Below are 26,879 nucleotides of genomic sequence, written 5' to 3'. Positions count from 1 at the left end.
GTCTTTAAGGACTGTTTATACTTACAAAATATCTATACTTACAAAGCACAGAGACTTCAAGTTCTCAAAGTGGCATTTCATCTTAAAGAGGATACTTAAAATGCCACTGCATTTTCTAAGACTAAGTCTAAGATTAAAAATAATGCCTCATAAAACAATCCCTAGATCATCTACTTGATTTTCCCTGTGTATACTATTCTAAAGTTAAAACAAATGATCAAAGGTAACTTTCATTACTTACAAAGGTTCCTCGTGGTCTGCTTACTCCTGCAAAGCCTGAGTATTCTTTCAGTTCATGGTGAGTTTTAAAGTCTTCTTCTCTTTCCTTCTTACTCTCCTTTTCTTCTCTAGAACTGGGAGATGAAGGTGATGCTGAAGATGATGATGATCGAGAATGATCTTGCTCTCTACTTTTATGTTTACTATAAAACAAAGGGAAAAATGGGACTATTTTTAAAAACAATCAAGAACCCTGTTGGTATTATAATAAGAGGAATATTTTAAGTCAAACTATCCCCTATTAAAAATATTACATAAGTAAAATAATTGGGTGTTAAATTTTGACACAGTCTACTTCCATTCTCCTTCAGTGTTTGTTTTCTGTCACTAATAACAAGCATAGTATAGCCTGCCAGTTAGAAACTAGTAAATAGTTGTAAAATTCAAGAATAAAGTTCAGTTCAATATTTTAAGTTAATTTATAAAATCTTTTTAAGGAAAGGAAAAAGAAGAGTGGGAAAAACAATGTTCTAAAGGCCAAGTTTCAAAATAACTGCAGTTTATATACCCTGAATGAGAACAGTTTGTATGGTTTGGGCCATAACATCAATATAGAAATAAAATGCATATGATATTACAAATACCAGTCATAAATTTAAAAACACGAGTAAAATTCACGATGTACCTAATGAACAGCAAGAAAAACAATTATCTATAATACTTTGTATTCCTATAATTCAACTCTATGATGATCAAATTTACATGAGTCTAATAATGCAACACCCGAAAAGGTCATACCTGGGTAACTCTTACCACTGCTAACAGTATCCATGGAAATATTATTTTGAAAAACTAATACACATCACTATTTCTAGTCCTTCCTCCCCCCCAATTTTTCCCATGTTAAAACCACTAGAAATCAGTTTAAAATTCTTGTACTCTGGGTGTTATGAGTTGAAAAAGTGCGGAATCAAGCATAACGAACCAAAGTTCTTACACAAACTGTTTCTAGAAATGCACTGCATTGAAGTCCAACCTCCTGATGTAGCCTGGATAATAGGACACATTAATTTGTCATTTTTTTTTTCAGTGTTAGCTTGCTATTCCAAAGTTTTTGTCCTCATCCACCATAAGCCGTGTAAAAGACAAATACATTTTTGCTGTAAAACAAATAATTTTAATTGTTTAAATTTAAACATTCGATTACACAATCAAAATTGAAAGCAATTAAGCTGACAATTATTAAAGGCTAATTAGAAGCTAAAACCTAACTCAGACAATTTTAACAATTACCTGTCGTCTTTGTAAGATTTGTATTCCTTGTAATCTTTTGAAGTTTTTTCCTGCTTTCTTGATCCACTGGATTCCCTGGAGCCCTTGGAATCCCCCCGTTCTTTACTTCTTTCTTTTCTACGACGATCAATGTCATGCCGAAGATCAGCAGAATCACACCTTAATTTTTTATCTCCCTACAAAAGACAGACATAAAATATAGATTTCAGGAAGAAATGGAAATATATGTGTATATATAGATATAGATGCACATATGTAGCTAAGATTATGTCAGGTTCTAAATTGGCATTTTTAATGTAAAAAAATAATGGATCATATATATACTAACATCATCCTCAGCTTTTCTTAAAATGTACCTATTGTTTTTACTAAACATTTGTTTAAAAAGCAGTGGGTTTAGAAAAATAACTAAAAACTGTATTACACTTTATAGGATTTATTCAACAAAGCAATTTATAATAAACTTTGGTAAATGCGAAGTAAACATTTTTCCACTCAGTATACATCCTCATCCTTCCAAATGGCTTCTTAAAAGTAGTTTAACAATAATATAGTTTGTTATGATGAAGCCTTCTGCTTATAAAGGTCAAAGTATCCTAAAATAATGGTTTTCATTAACTACACCAATTATCATCAAGCTTTTCCCAGATCAATTGACAAACCCAATTAAAAAACACTTCAAAAATAAGATTTCTAATTTCCATAACATGCAAGAATATAATTAATGAAACTAATTGAGGTTGAACAAAGTTCAAAACAAATCAAAAAGATATTATTCGCAATCCTGTACTTAGTATCTTGGGCCATATACTGCCCTTTTTCAATTCAGGTATTGCAACGGACATTAGTTTAACTGGGTCACAGTTCACCTCCTTCTTGTTCCATTGCTTTTTCAAATACTATATAATTTAGGAAGATGAAAAGAAGCATCTAGGAATGAAGAGAAATTATACATCAGTAAGATGCTAAGCAATGTGGATATCCTTGCTAGTATTCAACAATTAAAAGTATTTACCAAGGGAAGTTTAGCTTTAATATTTGTAAGCATTCATAATACTCAAAGTGTATATACAGATACACATATATACACGACTTGGAAGATATATCAAGTTGTAAGAACTACTCACCTATTTGCTCCTAGGATAACAAGGGAAAAAAATCTAAGCACAAGCAAACCCATTTCCTATTCACCTAGATGTGACCAAGTCCACAGAACAGCAAGATAAGCAAACTACTTTGCAAACTGCAAAGTATATAATACATGTTAATTATTTATTTAAAAAGATGAGCCAGGCACCAGTGGCTCATGCCTGTAATCCTAACTACTCAGGAGGCTGAGATTTGAGGATCATGGTTCAAAGCCAGCCCAGGCAGGAAAGTCCGTGAGACTTTTATCTCCAATTAACCACCAAAAAAACAGAAGTAGAGCTATGGCTCAAATGGTAGAGTGCTAGCCTTGAACTGAAGAGCTCAGGGACGGCGCCCAGGTCCAGAGTTCAAAGCCCCATGATCGACAAAAAAAAAAAGTAAAAAATGTCATTTCCACTTGTCCATCTATCAGTTAGCACTGCTCTCTCTCTTCTACATAGAAATCAGGTCTGAGTAATGAAAAGAGAAAATATTGTCAGAGCATGAGGACAGAAAAGATTGTTGGAAAAATGTAATTAAGGAATACTGAACCCAAGGTATTGAAGTTAAAAGGAAAAAAGTATTCACGTTTTAAAGTCTGTTTTTCCAAAATCAATGTCCTGTACACAAAGAAATTACTTTCTTTGTAAGCTCTAGATTCCACATTCAGTAAATTAATGACACACACCACTGAAAGACCTGTACACTGTTACTGTAAAGAACAGCTTCTATAAAAATGCCAGTATTTCAAAACAGCTAAATTATTCCAACTCTGCAGCAGATACTTTTTTTAACTCTTTTTTAACTTTTTTTAACCTCAAGAATCATTGTTCATAAAGTAATTATTTTCAAAATATAAATACTGATGACCATAACTAGAAGTAAGCAGTACTCCAAAAGATCACTCATCTTCTCAAAACAGGTATGGGATCCCTTCGCAACTTTTCTGTAAATTTTTACTACTAGACGTTTTATGACCTCTTCCATTAGCTAGTCTCCTTAGTAAATGTCAAACAAATTATTAGAGTACCCATAACCATTGAATTCCATTCTCACCAAGGCTCTTAAGCATCCCACCCAGCCTATCCCAGTGCTTAATCTTTCAGAAGCTCCTTTCTCAAGTGTAAAGCTATTCCTCAAATAGACAAAGTACTCACATAGTGAGTTTTTGTTCCAAACGTTCACTTGTCAACAAGTTCCTGTATACTTAACCCACATTAAAAATCCTAAAAACAAGATGATAACTTCTTGATATCCATATTATTTTATGAATAAGTTTTGGATACTCTTACCTTAAAACATTACAGAAACCATAATTTATAACATATAAATTGCTTTTATACCCTACCTATTCTTTTTTAGTATATGTGCTGCCGAAGCGAGCACCCTACCTATTCTTTACCGTTTCTCAGGCCTAATATTTTTCTTCAATTAGCATTTTTTAAATTATTCTTGATTTAAGATACTCTAATGTCAGTTTAATTTCCCCAACAAACACAACCATAAATATGATGCATTTAAGTTAAAAGTCAACATTCTAAAGTCCTAAAAAAATATTTAATATATTAATTCCAACTTCATAAAAAGGGAGGGAAAAGAATTAAAAGGCATACCTTCTGATTTTCTTCTTTAAAAACTCTCTCTTCCCCTGCTAAACGCGTATGCTTCCTCAGGGCACTTGGAGAGATGTCAATTCTCCTTAATGTAAAATAAAGTGTATTTGTAACAATTTTCTGCTTCAAAAAAATACACAGCACTTCCCACTGTCATGAGAAAATAATGATTTCTCTAATTTATTATAGTAAGTCTATTAATTTCTTCACTTCTGTGCCAGTCCTAGGGTTTGAACTTAGGGCCTCAGTCCTTGTTCCTCAAATTTTTTGTCCATGGTTACTACTGTTCTACCACCTAAGCCATCCTCCACTTCCAGCTTTTTGGTGTTTAACTAGAGATAGGAATCGCATGCCTTGGTTAGCTTTGAACTGCGATCCTCAGATTTCAGCCTCCACAGTAGCTAGGATTACAGGCCACCAGTGCCTGGCTAGTCTATTAATTTCTAAAACAAGAAATAAAAATGAGGTAGAGGCATGGCTCAAGTAGTACAGCATATACCTATCAAGCCAAGGCAAAGTTCAAATTCTAATTTCACACACAAAAAAAGGAAAAAGAAAAATATCAATTAAAACGCTTCAGCTAGATTTTTATATATAAATGTAGGTTATTCTTAAAAACATCTAATTTTGTTTTTTTATTTATTTTTTTGGGGGGGGGGTCCGGTTGTGGGGCCTGAACTCTAGGCCTGGGCGCTGTCCCTCAGTTCTTCAGCTCAAGGCTAGCTCTCTACCACTTGAGCCACAGCGCCACTTCCGGCTTTTTTTCTTTCTGCTTATGTGGTGCTGAGGAATCGAACCCAGGGCCTCATGCATGCAAAGCAAGCGCTTCTACCACTGAGCCACCTTCCCAGCCCCTAATTTTGTTTTTTTAGTAGCGCATAAATTAAGTTGTACAAGAGAGGGGAGTTGTCACATTCCTAAACATATAAACAATGTATCCATATCAATCCTGACCCTCCTCCTCCATCACTCTTCCTTATCTCACACCCCTACTTAAAACAATTTCAACAGACTTCACTGTTCTATTCCTACTTTCGCACATGGACCATGGTCATCATCTATCACCATCTCAATTAGCACCCTCCCATTGATACCTCCCAAAATAGTCTATTACTTTCAAAACAAACATTTCTAACACAAAATTGAAATATACTTTTTCTAATAAACATTACCATTTAAGTATTAATTTTCCTGAAATTTTACCCCAATAATCCCAGTGAACACACATGATTGGTGGCTTCTAAGAGCCCCTATATTTTTACACACAGTTGATCTTTAGTCTCATTCTGTGCCTTTTTTTTGGGTCGGTTGTGGGGTCTACAGTCTGGGCCTAGGCACTGTCCCTCAGCTCTTCAGCTCAAGGGTAGTACTCTACCACCTGAGCCACAGCACCACTTCCAGCTTTATCTGCTTTTGTGGTGCTGAGGAATCAAACCCAGGGTATCATGCATACAAGGCAAGCACTCTACCACTGAGACACCTTCTTAGCCCTGTGACTTTCATTTTTAAGCTAGGTCAACTGAAATTTCCAGTGCTTCTTTAGCAGTTACCACCAAAACCTCATCAAGTAGTACAGTGTGTTACTTCAAACCCAGCATCACTAATTATGACAACCAACCAAATGGAAATTCTTATTCTGCAGATGAACACTCAGATTAAATAACTTGATCTCACTACAGAGCACAATCATCTGACTTAAAATTTTATGAAAATATCTTCTACCTCTCACCAGGTAGTTTAATAAGCTTACTAGGAATAAATTCAAGCATTACTTTTTAAGCATCCACTCCCCAAAACACCGCAGTCCTCCCTCTTCCCAAAAAACTGATAACTAAATTCTATACTGCATGATTGTTAGTATTTTAAGTTCTAAAAACTTTTAACCAAGAAAAATGAAAATGTCATGACTTTGAAATACATTTAACATAAAAATTTATTCAATACATACATTCCAACAAAAGCTGGAATGTATCATAGTAGTATACTTCCTTCCTATATGATCTTATTTAAAAGTGCCTTCCTTGCAAATCATTCTTAAATGCAAATTCAATACCACATGTACCTGTGTATCTCAGGGCTCTTTTGCCGGGCACTATGCTCTTCAGTGGCTTTCTGATATGAAGTGAAACGCTCGTTCAGGGTCATTGCAGGTGATTTGAAGTATTGCTCTGTTGATTTAGGAGAAATACTGGAGGATTAGGCATCTTTCAAAATAATATTTCATTTGTGACAGAAGGACATGTAGCAGGTGAAAAGAAAAATATTCTCAAGAAACCTAGCAGAAGAGAATCCAATGTTCCAAAAACCTCTTACTTTCCTTTTTAACTTCCTTAGTAAAGATCTTCACAATTCCCTTTCAATACTATTCATAATCCAACAGTAATTGGTAAATTAAGTCAAGAATAGAGCTCCACTTTTAACACACTACTTCTTCAAACAAAAAAGTTACAGTAATGTGATATCCTCACACCTTGCTAACTCATGAATCAATGAACCTATTTCAAGTAACCATTTACAGAGAATACAAAAAAAGCACAAAGATAGTTTGAGTAAATCAATGAAATTATTTTAAGCACTATGCTAAGATCAACATAAATGATTTTACAAAAACCAAAACCTGAACACTGCCATTCAATTGGATTTTAATCAATTCACGTTCACTAATTACTCCAAAAATCTGGCGTCTTGGCAACCTGACATCTCATGATATCCTATCTTTCTTTAAACAATTTTTAAATTAGTAATATATCAGTGATGATTAGTTTTTAACCAGTTCAAAATATGCTGTAAATGTAAAATAGTCAGACGTATACATGAAATGTTATATTATGAAGTAAGCTATCTGCTTTACAGGTCAATGTACATCTGTGTCAACTTACCGCCCAATATCCAGCACATGTCTCATAACCAATCATTAAAACTTGAAATGGCCACTACAAGGGTAGTGCCTCAATAATTCCATGAAACCCAGGAATTTGAGCTAGCAACTCAGTTTTTATGCCATTTTTGCCAGGAAGACAGAAGATTCAACTTTGCCTGTATCTTTCAACAGCTATTTTACTTTGAAACATGGATTTTTGCCATTTCAAAACATATTCCAGGACCTAGTTACAATGAAAAAGAAAACATCACTGGGCATTTTCAGCTCTATATAAATAAAGAGCTGTTCAGATCGGTTGCACAACACCAATTATGAAATGTAACTACAGTTCTTTTTTTTAAAAGTTAAAAAAAAGAAAGGAAAAAGGAAAAAATTATCAAAATCTGATCTCAAAATTCAGTAAATTGTAAAGTCAGGGCAAAAAAAGGCAAAAAAAGGCAAAATGTTAATGTTTCATATTTAAGGTACCACAGTAATATGGTCATAAGCTGGTTCACAAATTATAAATAGCAAAATAGCAAAGTCTTTTGATACCATGTTTTAAGTAATTACAGCCAAAAAAGAAACTCAGTAACTATTTAAATACTGTTTGAAACATCAAGGACATAAGTAATTCCTAGTGACAAGTTTCAACTATGTGTTACTGTCATGACACACTTTTTTAAAAACACTTTTAAATACCAACAGTCCATAGAGTATGTCCTGAGAACCTACTAAGCATAAAAAACAAACCTTAACCTAATTGTCCAAAAAAGTGATATTCAAAAAACTTTAAAACTAGAGCATATTGATGAATATATAAAATCATTACTTTAGTTGACGTGCACACACTTAAGACTTTATGTAACATGCTCACAGATTCCTTGAAATTACACCCCTTAAAAAGCCCTAGTAAACTTTCTCTGGTTTATCATTCTTAAAAAACTAAGAGTTATAAAAACAAATTAAGTAGCACAGAAGAGAGGAAGTAATACTATGTTTCCTGTATTTTCAGATTTCTTCAGTTAAACAGAAAATGTTTATGAAATTGCTATAAATCTATGCCAACAGTACATTATTACCACAAGTCACAGGCATATAATAAAGATGATCTTTATAAATATATATAAAGATGATCCTCAGTTCATTTTAAAAAGATTTTCAGCAGTACAAATATTTTCTAGTACTTTGGTCAGTTTCTCTTAAATATCTTCAGGAGTTTCAATACCTGTGCCACATAATTTTCCCCCAAAATTTAATAGTACTGATGGATACCCACTAGCTTTGAAACACATTAGTAAACCTGCTTATTTTTTTATTTGCATGCAGGTGATGTTTAATTTATGACACTAAACATACTATGCATACCTTTAACATGATGAACCAAGGACACAATGTGCTGTATAAAAGACTCTGAAGTGCTTTTGCTGGCCTGAGGCAACTTAATGTGGTCAAAGATGGATCGGAATTCTTGCTCCTTCTTGACAGAATGGACAAGCGTACTAGCAAGTAGCCTGTCTTTAGTCAAGGAGGCAGGCCTGGAACATATCAATAACAAACACACACACAAACAAAATACACCATTGGTTTTAATGCAAAAACTAGCTGTTCAGAAAATAAGGTAACTGTAATACCAATTACCCATAGATTACTTACAGGGCACCAATGTGGAATTACCTGTTAGAATCATCAAGAGGAACAGGTGCCATTTTGAGTTTGACTTCAGGACGATGAGAATCACTGGCTATCATTTTGATCCTAAGTGGACTCTCCTCCCTGAAGGTAGATTTTTCTCTTGCATCCAGATTCTTATGGAGAGGGGGACTGTAATCAAAGAGGTCTTTGAGCTTTTCAGACTTTACCTGCTCAGGTGACTGAGTTTCTTTTTTTACTGTTATTCTTTCAGAACTTTTGTCTTCTTCCTTGTGTTTATCTTTTGCAGTGCTAGGCCTTTCCACTACATATCCAGTCTCTTTAAGTTTGTAGCTTTTTTCTTCTCTAAATCCATCACTTTCTCTATTGCCTTTCAGTGAAACTTTGGACTTGTACTTGGGTCCTTCCTCCTCAGTATTCCGGTGAGATGCAGTAGCAAAACTTTTACCCTGATCTGCAAGGACTGATTTCCTAAACTGTCTATAATCCTCTGTTTCCTCTGTGTCATCCCCTTCTGAATCATTAAACTTTTGTTTTCCAGACTCTTTATCACTGAAGTAATCTAGGACTTCCTGATCTTCCCACTCTCCCTCTGTCCTCCCTTTCTCTGATCCTTTCTCCTTTGGAGCTTCTTTATCCCTAGTATTACCCCTATCAAGCAGGAATACTCTAGATTCTTCATCTGTGAACCTGTGAATAAACAAAGAAGAGGATAGTAACTCTGGACTGCATTTTTTGTAGATCACTTACATATACTTTAATGTGTTGTCCTAGTATCAAAGGATCAGCAATCAGAGAAAATAGATAATCTTAACTTCTGAGGCATAGAGTAGACCATACATGTTATCTATAACATTTCTACTTGTAATTATACTGATTTCACTTATCTGTCACTATAAATAAGAGCTCATAAGGATAATGTTATAACTCCGAATGAATCACAAAATGGTTCATACAAATTGATACAGAAAATGATTTCTGGCAATATTTAATAAAAGCCGAAATAAATCCAATAAAAAAATTGAGGTTCCAGACTTCACAGTGCCAATTTTTCTAAGTTCCTTACTTTTAGCAACCAATTTTCATTATGCCTTGTTAGCAACTCTGTCTACAATACTTGAGAGAATCTGCATAAACTATAAATTTCATTAGAGTAAGAATTAGCATCATCTTTTCTAAAGCCAAGTAAAATTTATTAAACACTGACAGGTAGGCAATGTATATAGTACTACAAAAGAACATGTAAATGTAACACATACTCTTCCCCTCCCCCCCCCAGTAGGTTGTGGGGCTTGAACTCTCTGGGCTTGGGCGCTGTCCCTGCGCTCCTCAGCTCAAGGCAAGCGCTCTACCACTTGAGCCACAGCACCACTTCTGGTTTTCGAGCGGTTTATTGAAGATAAGAGTCTCACAGACTGTCCTGCCCAGGCTGGCTTTGAACTATGGTCCTCAGATCTCAGCCTAAGTAGCTAGGATTTCAGGGGTGAGCCACCAGCGCACATACTCTTTATGTAGGTCATATGCTAGTGAAGGAAAAGCTTTCAATAATCTAGCACAAAAAAAATTCTGGAACTGATTGTGCTCTATACTACTCAATTTCTTCTTGTTTCTGTTAATTCTGGACTAAAAATGGTTAAGATTAAAATGGATGTTATTAAAACACTTAACCTCTCAAAATTTTCTGATTAAAAATAGTTGTGGAATCCTGCCATAAAGTAGGAAAACAGCTAAATACTATGATTAAATTTTACTATTATAATCTCAACTCCTCCTTTAGTTATTACCTTTTTAAGAACTTTCCAGTCTTTGCAGTTTCCTGATCTCCATCAGGATAAAATGAAGAACGTCCTCTAGACTCATCTCTTGGAGCATTCTGTGGTGTGATTGTCTTTGCAGGGCTTCTTCGTGAAGGGATATGATGAATTGGACTATTCTGGGAAGGACTGTATCGACTAGATCCATTTCCAACAGAACCAGACCCAGATCTTTCAGGACTATGCTGAATGGAATGTGAATGCTGAGAGGGGGTATTTTTTGCAGAGTGGACTGTACTAAGCATGGGGGCATCTGAGCAAGATGAACTTTGACTAGGTGGTGTAGGAATAGGTGAAGGACTATGAGGTGACCTGGGACTATTATCATAAGCTGAAAGGCCGGGCCAAATATCACCAGATGTGGCCGATTTGTTAAACTCATCAATAGATTCAGATGGATCATGTTCAAATGTATCCTTCGGTTCCTCCTGTGATTTACTTTTCATTGGACTCTCTTCTTGAGGTTCCCCTTCAGCTTTTTTGGTTTGTTTTTCCTGAGACCCTCGTCTTTTAGAGACTGGAGATTTGCTATATGGGGATGAAGAACGAGATGATGATGATCTTGGAGACCTAGAGGATCTATATGACCGACGAGATCTGCTTCGAGATCTTTGAGAAGATACAGATCTTCTTTTTGGACTCCTGGACCGTGAACGACCTCGTCGAGGACTCCTTGAGTGCCTTCTATTCCAAACAGGTCTATAACCACCACGATGATATCTACCTCCTCCTCCTTGATAATACCCTCTACCCCTTCCTCTGTACCCATAAGGTCGTCTCATTCCTCTATTGTTTCTGTAATCTCGACGATAATCTCTAGAATATATACGATCTCTACTACGAGATCTTGAATATGTCCTGGAACGAGACCTAGAACTAAAAATGAAATAAATATCAATGTGAGAAAAATGAAGCATTTTCTAAAGCCTCATTTATTTACTGCTTCTAGTTTCTAATTTTTTTAAGTAATACACTTCTGAGAACTAAGGTCTAAGAAATGAACATACAAAAAACTGGGCAAAAACCAAGTAACATGTATCAGCAAATTACATCTAGGTTGGCCCTTAAAGAGATAATGTAAAAAAAAAAAAAAAACTATAATGATATGACATGTATTATAAAAGGAGAAAAGGATTACACACTATTATATATAGTGAAACACCACTGGTATTCAGCAAAATTAGGCCTAGAAAATGAATATGAAAACAATATTTTTTAATGGCTGGCCACTCTTTATTTTCAACATGTGGCTTCTACTTGCTGTGCTATGTATGCAATACTATTTGAAGAAAACCAGTTATATTTTTTAGTAAAATAAAAATCAAGAATAGAATATAAAACAATACAGTACCAAGTAATTCTTACATTTTGCTATCTTTTAATTGTATGGAACATACAAAGAAATCCATTCTATACTAACATAGTACAAAATAAGGATTTGGGATCTGGATTCAAACCCAAACACGGCTACTTACTAAATTGTAATTGGGGAAATTATCAATCTTTTAAATTGAGTACAACAGATTTATGTCACAGAATGAAGTAATTTTTAATTGGCTTACTGGCCTTCTAGATGAATAAAGCACTGAAGTTATTATCATCAATTAAAAAATTCAAGGCACATCAAATTCACGATCAAATTCACCTGTATCTCTTCTTTCTAGAGTGTGATCTTGATCTTGACCGAGAACTAGACTGTGATCTAGATTTTGATCTTGAAGAATGTGATCTAGAATTGGAGCGACCCATTTCGTTTCTCCTAATCAAACAAAAGAGTAAAAAAGATTTTTAAAAAAATCACAATATGCACCAAGAAGTTTCACTTTAGCATTTACTTTATGTACAGATAACAAGTAGATTTAGTCCAATTTGATCCACTGTCCCTGAGTAAATTTTTTACACCTCATGACAAGTATTGTATATTGATGATTTAACAGAAGATTTCTATGGACTGAACACCTATAATATATCGCAACCTATTAGGGTAGTCATAGAAGCCAGAAAAAGCAGTATGACTGCAGCAGCACAATCCATGCTCAAAACAACTACTTCCTATATAATCAGGGGAAATTATATGACAGTATCACAGACAGGAAACTGAAATAAAATTCAAAAATATAGTCATCAGTCATCACAGTGCTTTACTGCTTTGAAATGGGACTGACATATATATAAAATATTATACATATATATGCATATATTATATACTATTACATATTACATTATATATACTGTATTCAGTATATGTACTAAAACAAAATACAAAAATAAACATAAGTCATTATAGTGCTTGACTGCTTTGAAATGGGACTAACCACTCATTTTATACTTATATTAATATATTGTTATACAATTATTATATATATAAAATATTGCCTTAAACGGTACTCATTAGAATAGTCCCCTAAATAAAACAATAGTCTCTGAACAGCTGGAACTTACATGACAATGTCTATCCCTATAACTTGCAAGAAATTCAAAAGGTATTAAACAAAAACATACTAGAGCTACCAAAAGAGAAAGAGAGAGACAGAGAGAGACAGAGAGAGACAGAGAGAGACAGAGAGAGAGAGAGAGAGAGAGAGAGAGAGAGAGAGAGAGAGAGAGAGAGAGGAGACTCTTGTGTCCATTAAACTAGCAAAAAAGCCAAAAGTGGAGCTCTGACCAAGTGCTCATCTTAAGGAAAAACTCAAGTACAGTTCCTAGTCCCTCAATTCAAATCCTTGTACTGGTGCAAAGAAAAAGAGAGAAGGGGAAGGGAGAGAGAGGGAGGAAAGGAAGGGAGGGGAGAAAAAAAGAAAACTAGCAAGCAAAGAGTTGAAGGTCAAGAGATAGTGTCTTCCTAGCAAATTCACATTTGCTAGTTCAAACAGTACCAGTACCAAAGAATACAGGTAAAACTCACATATATACCAAATGCTGTATTTAACTATATTTTTTAAGTTTTTCAATGAACTAGACGAGAACAAGGGAAGGGGTGACATTGTCCAAAAAGAAATATAGTCTTTACTTGATTTATGTAACTGTAACCCCTCTGTAACTTCACCTTTATAATAATAAAATTTTTAATGCCTCTTTTTAAGTCTATACATTCTTTTTTAAATTAATTTATTTTTTGCCAGTCCTGGGGTTTGAACTCTGGTCTCTGTCCCTGAGCTGCTTCTGTGCAAGGCTAGTGCCACTTCTGGCTTTTTCTGAGTAGCTTATTATTGGAGATAAGAGTTTCACAGACTTTCCTGCCTGGACTGGCTTATAACAACCATCCTTAGATCTCAGTCTCCTGAGTGGCTAGGATTACGGTCATGAGCTACCAGCTCCCAGCTTGTACATTCTTTCTTAGCCTCTTAAACTTAATTCATGCCATATACTATTGACCCTTCAAACTATTCAGGGGAATTGAGGTGAGATTCAAGTCGTAGAGCACCAGAGATGAAAAAAAAGCCAAGTGAAAACACCCTGAGTTCAAATCCCAAATTAGAAGTTCAAATCTCAAATTAGAAGTACTGACACTCATGGAATCAAAAATCCAGATATTAACCTAAAACTTCACCAATAAACTGTTGTTGACAAAAGCCTTACCAATAAAGAAAATTAACACATTCTATAATTTAGAGTGTTATATACTATAAAAAAAATAAAGCAACACAAAATTTACTGGAGAAACAAAATATTCAGAGATGACCAGCAATCACAGGGCCAACAATTTTAAGTGGATACAATACTTAGTATTACCACTATAATATGAACAGGTGATTATGAAATTATTACAGCATAAGTGAACTTTTTCTACTTATGAATGCTACATCTTTACATTTGTTTACATTTCTCAACTGCAGATGTAGCCATATAACACCTGTATATGTATGTGGATAAATTTTAACATTTTGTAAGAAATATATTTTTATATTAGCAAAGGCCAATTTCATAAATATATTTTATGTATTCCTTAAAATATCGCTTCCCATAACCCTTCTATTTCTTCTAGACTACATGATTCATCTCCAAGTTTTTCAAATTCACAAATCTCTAAAACCATCCATGTTAAATAAAGTAGACCCACCAAAATTCAAACTTGCATTATTCACAAGTCAATTATGTATTTCCAATCTTCTACTAATTTACTATTTAAAATAAGTCATCATTTCCTTAAAAATCAACTTACTGAACTAACTGCCTGTATTCTCATATACTTAAGTCACAGTTAAGGCCTCACACTTGCTAAGCCAGTGCTTCCAAGGCCTGAGCCAGGCTCCCAGCCCAAAACCAAACATTTCTATAGGCATTTATTTTACAAGCCTAGTTTTTTGCTCAGTATTATAAAAACATTTAGAGATAAAATTTGTGTGTATTTACTCAAAGAACAAATGAAAATTTCATAATTTAAGAGAAATATTTCAAAATGGGTATAAATGTTCTTTTAATAACAAGACAGACAAAATATATAGCTTCAAGGCTCAAAAAGGCAGAATAAAAATTCTTCTAAACATGAAGTAAATTCAACATTACCAGGGAATCTTCTACCAGTAGAGTACCAGGCAAATTTGGTTTGACAAATTATGTGGGGCTTTTTTTGTTTGTTTTTGTCGGTCATAGGACTTGAACTCTGGGCCTGGTCGCTGTCCCTGAGCTCTTTAGCTTGGCTAATGCTTTACCATTTGAGCCACAGTACCACTTCTGGTTTTCTGGTGGTTAATTAAAGAGTCTCAAAGACAATCCTGCTCTGGCTGGCACTGAACTGTGATCCTCAGATCTCAGCCTCCTGAGTAGTTAGGATTACAGGCGTGAGCCACTGGCACCCAGCAAATTATCTGATTTTTTAACAACACATTAAAATGGGTTTAAAAAAAACACATTTAAGCCAGATGTGGTAGTAACCACTTTTATCCTAGCAATTAGGAAACAGGAAGGTCACAAGTTCAGTGCTAGACCATAGTAAGATCCTGGTCTTAAAAGGGAAAGAGGAGACCACATTCACAGTTTCTAAAATAGGGATTCTACACAGTCCTATGTTGTGACACTATTGCTACTTGATTTCAAAATATTACACTTCTCAAACTTTAAAGAATATACCTGTGTAATTTATGTCACTGTAATTAGGGGTCAAGAAATGGCTAGGTTCCTGTATCTCACACCTGTAAATCCTAGCAATTTTGCAAACTGAGATAGGAAGGCTCAAGGTTCTAGGACAGCCCAGGCTGAAAAACCCATGAGATTTTTCTGCTCCCAGTGTATTTTTAAGGTTTGGCTTTTTATCATGTCAGTTTTGGTCATTTGTTTTTTTATGTGGTACTGAGCTCATCAAACGAGCTTTGAACATATGACGCAAATGCTCTACCACCAATTTTTATTTCCAATTTTTGCTCCTTTTAAATATATACCTAAAATTCAAAATAAGTAGAAAACAAACTTACCAAGCAGTTACCAGTCCAAAAGAAATTTGGATTAACATTTCTTTCTGTCCTCTACAAAAATATTCATGGCTAAAGCAAGCTAAGCTCTCACTTAAGACTGCCTGCATTCAAATCCACACTAAGACATGTTCTGAGGCAACCTTTGGCAAATTCCTGATTTCTAAACCTGTGTCCTCAATTTATAAAATTAAGAAAATTATACCAACCAATTTCATAGTTATAGTCAACTAAATGAGCTAAACATTTTTGTTAAGATAATGTTTTGCACATAAACAATTTTAATGAGCTTAACACCAAAATAAAGATGCTATTAGAAAATATTTCATTTGCTTGAAGAAGTTGGGTTAAGTAGCAAGATCCTGAACCAGGAATGATGGCAACAGATGTAATTCTAGCACTGTGAAGACTGAAGCAAAGGGGGGAAGAGAGGATGTAGTTGTGGAGGTGGAAGAGAAAGGATGGTAGGAGAAAAACAAAGGAGGCAACAATGTTTGATAAGAAATGTACTCATTACCTTGCTCATGTTAACTGTAACCCCTCTGTACAGTATTTTCACATTAAAAAACATTTTAAAAAACTGAAGCAAGAAAATGGTCAGTAAATAGTACAAAGACAACTTAGGCTGTCAAACTAAAAGTCATCAAGCAGCAGGGCCCTTTTGTCTTCTTTTGTTATAATTTGTATGCTCTCAGTTATTTAGATGTGTGACACATGAAAAAAGTATATATATACCACTTACAGGCAAGATAAAAAACTTCTCCTAAATCTTAATTAAAATTTGACTTCATATTGTTACACATACATAAACCTTTCCCTAATCTTTTTTAGGGGACAATACTGGGTTTGAACTCAGGGCCTTACGCTTGCTAGACAGGTGCTCTACCACCTGAGCCACTCTCCCAGCCCTATTTGCTTTATTTGTGAAGTGGAGGATCTGAATTTTGCCAGCCTCAGACTTTGATCTTCTGATGTTTGTCTACCCAGACCACACCATCTCAATCATCTGTTCACCATCAATTTTTCTCCAATAAATCAAAACTACAAACTAGGAAAATAAATAGTACTTACCTTGAACTTTATGCAGGATCCAAATGTAAGTGCAGTCTTCAATACTGTAAAATTCTGGTATAAATGTTCTTGGAAATTAACTGTAAGTTCAAACTCCTGGCAAAGACAAAAAATAAATTTGGTTTATGATAAATTGAAAATAAACTAGTTAGGATTTGAAGAGAAGAAAAATGAATTTTGTAAATTTTAGTAAACAGTGAGTTTTTAACCATAAAAACTTTTAAGTAAGCTTGGTATGCTGGCACATTACTACAACCCCAGCACTTTCAAGGCTGAAGCAAGAGGAACAAGAATTCAACATCAGTCTGAACACTAGGTAAAACACTACCAAAACCAATTTTTAAAATAAACTTTCAAATCTCTTAATCACACTGTAGCAGTGCATCATGTAATAACAGCAACTTAACCTTATTTAAAAACCTGAATTCCAATTATAACTATTTGGCCTTTGGAAAACACAAGACATGCTGTCTTTCAATCAAAAAATTCCCAAAGTATTTAACAATGCCATCATGGCATAGGAAAACATACCATGTAGGCTGCATTTAATATTTTATGTCCCAGACTTTGTAACATCTGACAGCTGAATTTCCACTGAGAGCCATCACAGTAACAATATTCTTGCATTTCAAGCTGGGTGCTGTTGGCTCATACTTGTAATCCTAGCTTCTCAGAAGACTGATATCTGAGGATCATGGTTTGCAGCCAGCCAGAGCAGGAAAGTCCATGAGATTTTTGTGCACATGCATGCACACACACCTGCATACCAAATTGGGGCTTAAACTCAACCTTACTCAGGGGCTTAGGGCACTGCCCCTGAGCTTTTTTCCTCAAGGCTAGTGTTCTACCACTTGAGCCACAGCTCCATTTCCAGCTTTCTTCTAGCGATTGAAAATGAGAGTCTCAACAACGTTCTTGTACGGGCTAGCTTCAAACTGTGATTACATGTTTGTAATGCCCAGCTCTGAAACTCTTATCTCCAATGAACCACGAGAGTCTCAACAACGTTCTTGTACGGGCTAGCTTCAAACTGTGATTACATGTTTGTAATGCCCAGCTCTGAAACTCTTATCTCCAATGAACCACCAAAAAGCAGGAAATGGACCTGTGGCTCAAGTGGCAGAGTGCTAGCCTTGAACAATAAAACTCAGGGAGCTAGGCACTCACTGGTGGCTCACACCTGTAATAGTCCCTCCTGGAGTTTCCTGTCAGGGCTGGCTTCAAACTGTGATCTTCAGAGCTCTCAGCCTTGAGAGTTAATCATGTGAGCCCAGACCACAGATTAGTTGTTCTTAAAAAAAAAAAAAAAAAAGCAAAACTCCAAGTGAGACAAGAAAAAAAAAAAAAAACTAATCTTCTAAATTAGTGTACTGTAAACATTTTTTTTTTTGCCAGTCCTAGGGCTTGAACTCAGGGCTGGGCACTGTCACTGAGCTTCTTTTGCTCCAGGCTAGCATTCTACCACTTGAGTCACAGCACCACATCTGGCCTTTTCTGTTTATGTGGTACTGAGGACTCAAACCCAGGGCTTCATAAATGCTTTAGACAAGCACTCTACCACTAGGCTACATTCCCAGCCTGTCAACAGAATTTTATTCTCATCTACAAGTCATAATCATCTATTTCAGGAATATAACAAAATCATTTTAGCTAACACATCCCCTAACCTTTTTCAAAAAAGCTACTTTAATTTCTACTAGTCAAAGACAAATCAACTGCCAAATCTGTCTCCTATTTCCAGTCACGGGTTTTTGATGTTTCAAAAAAAGTACACTAGAAATAGAAATAGAAAAGTACACTAGAAATAGAGGTCAGAAGAATTGTAGGACTCTAATGACCAGTGGCTACATACTCTAATTCACAATCTATAAATATATCCAAGTATCTATACAAACAATTCAAAGATGTTATACAACCATCAGCAAAGACTATCAGCAACTTAATTTTTCTTCAGTGACTATGCTAGCTAGATATAATTATGAGACATAACTATGTAAATGGTTCCTACCTTCCAAAAACCAAGAAGGACCAGATTATCAGCAAAAAAATCACAGTACTGAGTCAAGCATAAAGGTCAGATAAGTTGATGTTAGGGAAATGAACCCTAAGATATGTTTTCAAATGTTTTTTTCTTACAGGTGATTGTTTCTAACACATTTATAAGATTATTTCTTTGTTGCTTTGTATGGCCCTCCCCCATGGTATAACCCCTGCTTTCACTGTATTTGATGTTGTTATAATTTGTGGAGGGGAAGGGAAAAAACAAATGGTTTAAATAGGGATACAGGTGGATCCATTGCAACAATGAGATATACAAGTTGTCATGTCGAAAAACGAAGTTTACAACTTTGGTGGGGGGGGGAGGATTGGGGGGGGGGCAGGGGGAAGATGGGAAGGGATGGGAAGGGGAAACAAAGGAGGAGGCTACAATGCTTGATAAGAAATGTACTCATTATCTTGCCCATGTAACTGTTACCCCTCTGTACAGTATTTTCACAATAAAAAGAAAAAAAGTCAAAAAAAATCATAATAAACATCTAAATATCACATACCAAAAACTGTGCTAGATCACCTCAAATTAAAGCACTTTATTTAACCCTGGCAATCTTATGCTCCATCCCCTCTTTTAAGAGACTAGAATTCTCAACTTTCAGAAGACTTTGAACCTACTGCATGCCTATTATATACCAGGCACTATTATCTCATTGTTGGGAATACAGCATTTTGAATGAGACTTAAATTTTCTACTGTTTTTGGACCTTTAGAGAGGGTAAGGAGGGAAAACACCAGACAGCAGCAAGTAACACACTGGCAAAATAAAAACACAGTGTTAGGAGGAATGACAAGGACAACGCAGTCCATGGGTCTTCTTTAAGGGATAAGGAAGAACATTGCAAAGATCCAGAGCATTGTCAAGCATTTATTAAGAAATGCTCTTAAGGCCAAGTGCTGATGCTCATGCTTGTAATCCTAGCTACTTAGGAGGCTTAGATCTGAGGACTGAGTTTGGAAGCCAGCCTGGGCAGGAAAGTCAAGGAGACTTTCATCTCCAATGAACTTCCAAAAACTCAGAAGAGCTGTGGCTCAAAGTGGTAGTGCCCCTGAGTTCAAGCCCCATGACTGACCCCCTCCCCCGCAAAAAAAAAAAAAAAAACCACTGGAATTTTAAATACTCCATGGAAATGGTAAGCAAATATTAAGCAAGATGATAAGTTCTGGTGATGATTAAATCTATCTGATGCTCTATTTTACTTTTAAACTTGAAACTTTAAAAGAGTAAGCACACAACTGAGACTACCAGCACTCTAAACCAGGTCTTGCCAACCTCTGGCCTATGTGATCTTAAGTTTGACCTTTTTGATCTCCATGTAGAATATGGAGAAATACTAAATTCAGTAAAACTAATGTATCTGAAATCTCCAAAACATTACACAAATACTGGTTAGTTCTGTTATTACCGACATGGCATTAGTTTGCTTGTTGTTCATTCTAAATGCTTTTAATGGTGATATTGACAACCACTTTAAGCTTGATCTGTAGAATGAACAAAATTCACATACAACTACAGTAACAAACTACTGAAAATTACACAGCAGAATTTAGCTAAATGTTCCAAGTGGTGGTTTCTGAGAACTCTCAAGTGGAAAACCCTATGTAGAGCTAAAAAGTCTCCATTTCTACAAATCTCATCAGCTATCTAGTATAGCTTGCTGTCCACAAAGTTGTTCAATAAATTCAAAAGTGAGCAGTTCCTTTGATGTCTGTCACAAAGTCCTAAAAAACTGGAGTTCCTTAAGTCTAGAAATCAAGTTTAAGCAGTCTGAGTCACCTGTTTGGTTATCTGAAATTAGGGTAGCTCCAGTGTTGTCCACAATGTAATGATTAGAATATGAATATAAAATCCTTAAAACAAGATACTGCCAAATCACTTTGGTCAGTCACCATGAGCTACTTTAGATAAACAATCCTTCCCACCAATGTATTTATCCTGAATTGGTTAGGATCACACAAAAATACAAATAAGCTGATGGCAATTTTTCCTAGGATCACAAAAAAATACAAATAAGCTGGTGGCAATTTTTCCTATGTAATACTGGTTGCCTAAACAGTCTAACAATTACAGTTAGAGTGCAACTAGAATGAGAGAATTTACACTAAAGGAATTTTGCTCTTGGTTTTTAATACCGAAATATACACGTGTACTTTAAATGTATTTAAAAAGATGCCAATAAATACAAATCTGAAGTAGCTAATCATTTTTCATTACTTTTAGCTACTTTTGCTCTCAACTTTTGTGCTTTTACACCAGGAAATAAAAATTAGGTGGAAAAAAGTATTCGCCCGTACTGCTTCTTGACTTTTGCTGAGAAAAACCTTAAAAGGTGAATGAGGCCAACTTGTGGATTTAAAATAAGGGCAAAAACCCTGGACCTGGTGTGGCACGCCTGAAATCCAAGGCAGTAGGATCGCAGGCAGTGCAAGGTCAGCTATATGGGTAGGTTCTGTCCCAAAATAAAACACAGAGATGAAGAAAAACAGAAAAAGCAATCTTGGCTTCAACTTCTCTGAAAAGAGGAGATGGGCAATTCTGCCCGGGAGTGACGGGACGCCTCTTCGATCCATCCTAATACCCACGCAAGTTAACGTAACTAAGCACCGACTACCAGTCAAGACGGCGTGACCGTCTCAAAACGGAGGGGGTTGCCAGGGAAACCAAGAATAACGCCTGAGAAAACCTCCCGGTGGCACCAACGGTCCGTGGGTGGGCCAGGGTCACTTGCAAAGAGGATAGGAGAACAAGAGCCCCAAACCTGAGTTAGAACAATGAGGCCTAAACAGACAGGTAGCCGACAGCCGGGGAAAGTGGCTTAAAGACGACGTGGAGCCGGGCCGACCCACCTACTGCACTTCGCTGCACTTCTCAGGCTGAAAAGAACGGTCGCGTTTCCAGCCCACCGGAAAGAGATCGACGCCAGAAGTCACCTCACGCCGCCGCGCCGCCTTACGCGGGCGGAGAGAGAAAGGAAGGTGCGCGCGTGCGCAGAGCGCTCAGCCGGGCGCGCGCCGGGGTCCAGGCCAAGGAAATGGGGGAAGGGTTGAAGAGGGGAGTTTGCGCACGCGCAGAGACAGGCCGCGCGGTCGCACGAAAGCGAGCCAAGGTTCGCCACCGCGCGCGCGCGCGCCGTCCACACGGCACCCGCCCCTCCCCCACCCGCGGCCCGCCCGTACTACCTCAAAACCCCGAGAAAACTGAGGGAAAAACGGGCCGCTAACGGCGCAACGTCTCCCGGGTCCTCTCACCACCGGCGGCCCGTCACCACCCACACAAAAAGAGTTCACGATATCCATCCGTCCTCGGCACTCAGCGCCGTCTGAGCAGCCTGAACGCAGAGCAAGACCTACCTGACACGTCAGAGAACGGTTCCCGGGACTTCTCTCCGTTGTAACTACACAGCGGCCATTTCCCGACTCAAGAACGAGAGGGAAAAACCATAGCGGTAGCTTCGACGCGCTAGCCCGTCGCCGTCACTTCCGACTTGGGGCGTGGCCTCGGGCGCCGCTAAATAGCAGGGTGAGGCCCCGCCCACTCTCCCGCCCAAAACCGGCTCTCCGGCCGCTAGCTACACATTGGCCCGAGGCTTTCTGGGAAATCTCGTGGTTGGTCTCGCGTGAGGACGTGGTGGCTCCGCCCTCCGGGCCAGAGCGGCAGCCGCCGCCTTGTTGGCGGAAGGCTGGGAGGGGGGCGGGGGGGAGCGCTGGCTGTCGGGAGGCGCCCCCGCGCTGCGCCGTGGGGCTTGCACGCTCCTCGGCCCGGTGTTTAGGAGGCGCGGCCGGTCTCCCGGCCCTGCAGTTGGGTCGTCCGGGCTGTTCTTTCAGTGAGAGCCGGCTCTGAGTAGGCCCGAGCGTCCCGCGGCCGGCAGACGCCGCATTTCTTCCCGGGCTCGTGAGCCGCCGCCGCTCTGGTGACTTTGCCACTACGGCCAAGCGCACTTAGGTGGTCGGCGATGGCCACGGGTTCGGCTGCCCTCTCCTTGAATGACCGGCGACCTCGGAAGTCACGCGGCCGAGGTGGGAAGCTGGCCGGGGCGTCTGGGCGGCGGCGGCCCCGACGCCGGCGGCCCCGGCCGGGACCGAGGCCTCCCCGCTCGGCGCTGGGGAGGGGGGCGCCGCCGGAAAGCGCGGCCCCGCGCTGCGGGATCGCCCGCGCCCCGTGCTCACTGGATGCTGATCAGCAGGCGATCCACGTTTGACTCGAGTTTCAGAAAAACAAACCAAGAAAAGCCCTGGCACACTTCACTAATAGCACTTCTCACCTGTGCGTCTCCGGAGACTCAGACCGTTAGTTCTTGGGTGTTTTAGGACATGGACTGCCTTGAAGGTTTTCAGAGTTGTAATTAGCTCTGTCTTCTGTCATTTAAATCCATTCTGGGTCGTGACTGTAACCCTGCGCCTCAGGCAGTCTTTCCACACAATCCAATTTAATCCAATCCAGCTCTGCTCTAAGTACCTCGTTTTCATGGAATGAATTCGGGGTTTAGTTGGGTGATAGTTGTAAATTTACCTCTTACTACCACCCGAAGAGATGAAAGTTGGAATGTTTGACACCTTGTTGTATACACAGTTACCAAAAGTTTAGTAAATGCTCAATATGTATTTGTTGAGTAGGTGAACCATATTAAAAGGAAAAGAAATAACCACTGGACTTACTATAACTACTGTTCTGTATGTATGAGGCCAAAGAAACCCCCACATCTGACAACTCTTAATCCATTTATTCAAAGCATATCACAACCCGAATAGAGTGTTTACACGATAAGATTGCCTTGAACTTCCTGTGTAATTCCATTGTAAATATGCTGAAAATGAAATCATCTTTCTATTTGATGTTAGGGAAACTGCTACTGAAGTAGTAGTTTCCAGCCCCGATTCAGTTTTAAATAAACTGAGGCACAAAAGAGGAGACAAACATTAGAACAAACTCTTTAATAAATAGCTTTCCAGACTTCTTTTGAAATGGGTCCAACAGAGCAAACGGTACTAAGACAGATTCCCTAACTCCAGTGTTAGTGAGAAGGGACTTGGGCTGTAGCTCCTAATAGCTGGCCTCCATTTGTTCCTACCTTACCTAGACTTTGCATCAATCCCTTTGATAGATTGGTAATGTCTGAAACTGCACTGAAACACCCAAGCTATAGCCCTCTGAAACTGTGGTAAAATATGCAATGTTTGTTGAGCTGATAACCTTCCAGCAAAATTCTTTTCTGGGTAAATTAGTCAAGCTTGCTCTCTGTTGTTTAAAAACAAGATCCCTAGATTCCGTCCATGTCAGAGTCTTTGAGTGGAAGATCTTATTTATAAGAACCATTTTAGCTTTATACCATGAAGTAAAGTATTCCTCTTGCCTAATCTATTTCACATCCTGCTGCTGAACACATAACAAGTATTTTCCCCCTTTTCTAATTTTAATTTTACTATCAAAGTGATGTACATAGGGGTTACAGTTACATAAGTGAGGAAGAGAGTACATTTCTTGTGGAACTTGTTCCTGCCTCCCTCATTTTTCTCCCACTTACCCTCCCCTTCACCACCCCCACCACCCCCACAAAGTTCCCCCTTACTTTCAATTCCAGTTTATCTGCTAAGAATGTAGAGACTGGTTTCTGTTTGGTTTTTCTTTGGGGAAAGAGTGGAAGGGGCGGTGGGAGAAATGAGGGCTTGAACCCAGAGCTTTAAAGTTGTTAAACTGAGCTACATCGTCAGCCCTGAAAACAGAATTTTTTATCTTATTTACCAAGATTTAAAATTACCACAATTATTTATTCATAAATTATATATTATAGTGCTATTTCTCAATATTCTTTTTTGCAGGAGAGCAGGGATGGGTGGATGCTGTCCCTAAACTTTTTTGCTCAAGGCTAGCACTCTACCAACTGAGCCACACCTCTACCTCTGGCTTTTGTGGTAGTTAACTTTCTTGGCCTGGCTAGCTTCAAATCACAATACTCAGATCTCAGTCTACTGAGTAGCTAGGACTGCAGGCCTTTTTGTTGTTGTTGGTCATGGGTCTTAAACTCTGGGCCTGGGCTCTGTCCCTGAGCTCTTCAGCTCAAGCTAGCACTCTACCACTTGAACCACAGCACCATTTCCAGTTTTCTAGTGGTTAATTGGAGATAAGTCTCACAGACATTCCTGCCTGGGCTGGCTTTGAACCACAGTCCTCAGATGTCAGCCTCCTGAGTAGCCAGGATTACAGTTGTGAGCCACCAGTGCCTGACTTGATTTTTTTTTTTTTTTTTAAGGATCAGAAGGTAACAGTTGGGGCTGGGGGTGTAGATCAGTGATAGAACACCTTAATAAGCATGCAGGAGGCCAACAACAACAACAAACAAACAAAAAAAAAGAGCAAATGTGACTTAGACATTTTCCCAAATCCCACCACAATTAGTGTTAACTTTCTCAGATTACAACAAATGAGACATTCTGATAACATGTCATTCTTTGAAGGTTTTCATAAATCTTTTTTTTAAATAAAAAAATTGTATTTACTTAGAAGCATTCAGAATGTCAACAAAACAGCTGCAACTTTTTTTTTGCAATTAGAGTGGTATTCAGTTAACAGAACAATTATTTCGTATAAGCTGCGTCAGACAACTGAAGATGAAAAAACTACCGTTCCCATATATAACTAATTTGTGCTGTGCACCAACAAGAACCTGCTTTAAATTTCCATGCCAATTTACAAAGCCCATACTGTACCAGGCAAGGTTAGTGGCTATTGAAAATACCACCAGGACAGGGCTATCTAAAGACACATTCAGTAGTGTGTTAACTGTACAAAAAAAGACACTGTACAGTTTAAAAACAAATCTTACACAGCCTTACATTTCAATGTTTTTCTTTAAAAGGGGTGAGTTGTGTTCAGGGGGGTTAAATGCTTTATAGACAAGAAGAAAACTGCGCTAGAACCAACTTATTCATCATCATCCTCTTCATCTTCATCCTCATCCTCTTCATCTTCCTCCTCTTCATCTTCCTCATCTTCCTCATCTTCCTCCTCTTCCTCCTTCTTGCTCTTTTCAGCCTTCACAACTCCTTTTTTTTGCTGCATCAGGCTTTACTTTAGCTCGGTAGGCAGCAATATCCTTTTCGTATTTTTCCTTCAGCTTCGCAGCCTTCTTTTCGTGAGGCTGCTTGTCATCTGCAGCAGTGTTGTTCCACTTTTCTCCCAGTTTTTTTGCAACATCACCAATAGACAGGCCAGGATGTTCCCCTTTGATTTTAGGGCGATACTCAGAACAGAAGAAGAAGGCCAAAGGAGGCCTCTTGGGTGCATTGGGATCCTTGAACCTCTTTTTTGTTTCCCCTTTAGGAGGGATGCAAGTTTTCATTTCTCTTTCATAATGGGCCTTGTCTGCCTTGGCCATATCTTCAAATTTCCCTTTCTCTTTAGCAGACATAGTCTTCCACCTCTCTAAACACTTCTTAGAAAACTCTTGAGAAGTTGACGGAAGCATCCAGGTGCTGCTTCTTGTGCTCCTCCCGGCAAGTTTGCACAAAGAATGCATATGATGACATTTTGCCTCTCGGCTTCTTAGGATCTCCTTTGCCCATGTTTAGTGTTTCCTCCGCGAGGCACAGAGCCGCTCGGTGCCCGTCCGGCTCTCACTTGCCCCTGCACTGTCTCTATGGAGCTCAATGTACTCTTCATAAGAAATCTTAATGATTATGCCCACTTGCTGTTCACTGTAACTACTTTAAAAAATTAGGAAAATGTCCTAAAATGAGATAATGGAATTATAACTAAATTCATCACCAAAAA

The 26,879-nt window shown here is 37.9% G+C and overlaps 1 protein-coding gene and 1 pseudogene across 4 annotated transcripts in view; both read right to left on the bottom strand.

Moving 5' to 3' along the window:
• The window catches only part of Bclaf1 (BCL2 associated transcription factor 1), a 31,683-nt gene extending 9,070 nt beyond the window's left edge, over nt 1-22,613 (bottom strand). For 2 of the 4 annotated variants that reach the window (XR_011369350.1, XM_070010522.1), the window contains exons 1-10: nt 22,463-22,610; nt 17,060-17,155; nt 12,226-12,339; nt 10,551-11,456; nt 8,791-9,456; nt 8,482-8,651; nt 6,316-6,421; nt 4,254-4,338; nt 1,513-1,688; nt 242-422 (exon numbers count right to left, since the gene is read on the bottom strand). Coding sequence is in view for 2 of the 4 variants with exons in the window: in XM_070010522.1 (XP_069866623.1) it covers nt 242-422; nt 1,513-1,688; nt 4,254-4,338; nt 6,316-6,421; nt 8,482-8,651; nt 8,791-9,456; nt 10,551-11,456; nt 12,226-12,329 (2,394 nt within the window). In the remaining 2 variants the exon portion in view is untranslated. Of the gene's footprint in view, nt 1-241; nt 423-1,216; nt 1,380-1,512; nt 1,689-4,253; nt 4,339-6,315; nt 6,422-8,481; nt 8,652-8,790; nt 9,457-10,550; nt 11,457-12,225; nt 12,340-17,059; nt 17,156-22,462 lie in introns of those variants that run through there. The other 2 variants (XR_011369351.1, XM_070010523.1) reach the window with 2 other exon arrangements.
• A 3,374-nt stretch (nt 22,614-25,987) lies between these two features.
• Nucleotides 25,988-26,672, bottom strand: LOC138819539 (high mobility group protein B1-like; annotated as a pseudogene).
• Nucleotides 26,673-26,879: the final 207 nt, after the last annotated feature.

The sequence above is a fragment of the Dipodomys merriami genome, unplaced genomic scaffold, assembly GCF_024711535.1.
Source record: "Dipodomys merriami isolate MVZ:Mamm:240054 unplaced genomic scaffold, mDipMer1.0.p SCAF_8, whole genome shotgun sequence".
Lineage (NCBI taxonomy): Eukaryota > Metazoa > Chordata > Mammalia > Rodentia > Heteromyidae > Dipodomys > Dipodomys merriami.
Note: the sequence above shows the minus strand (reverse complement) of the source record. Positions and strands in the feature narration are given on the sequence as shown.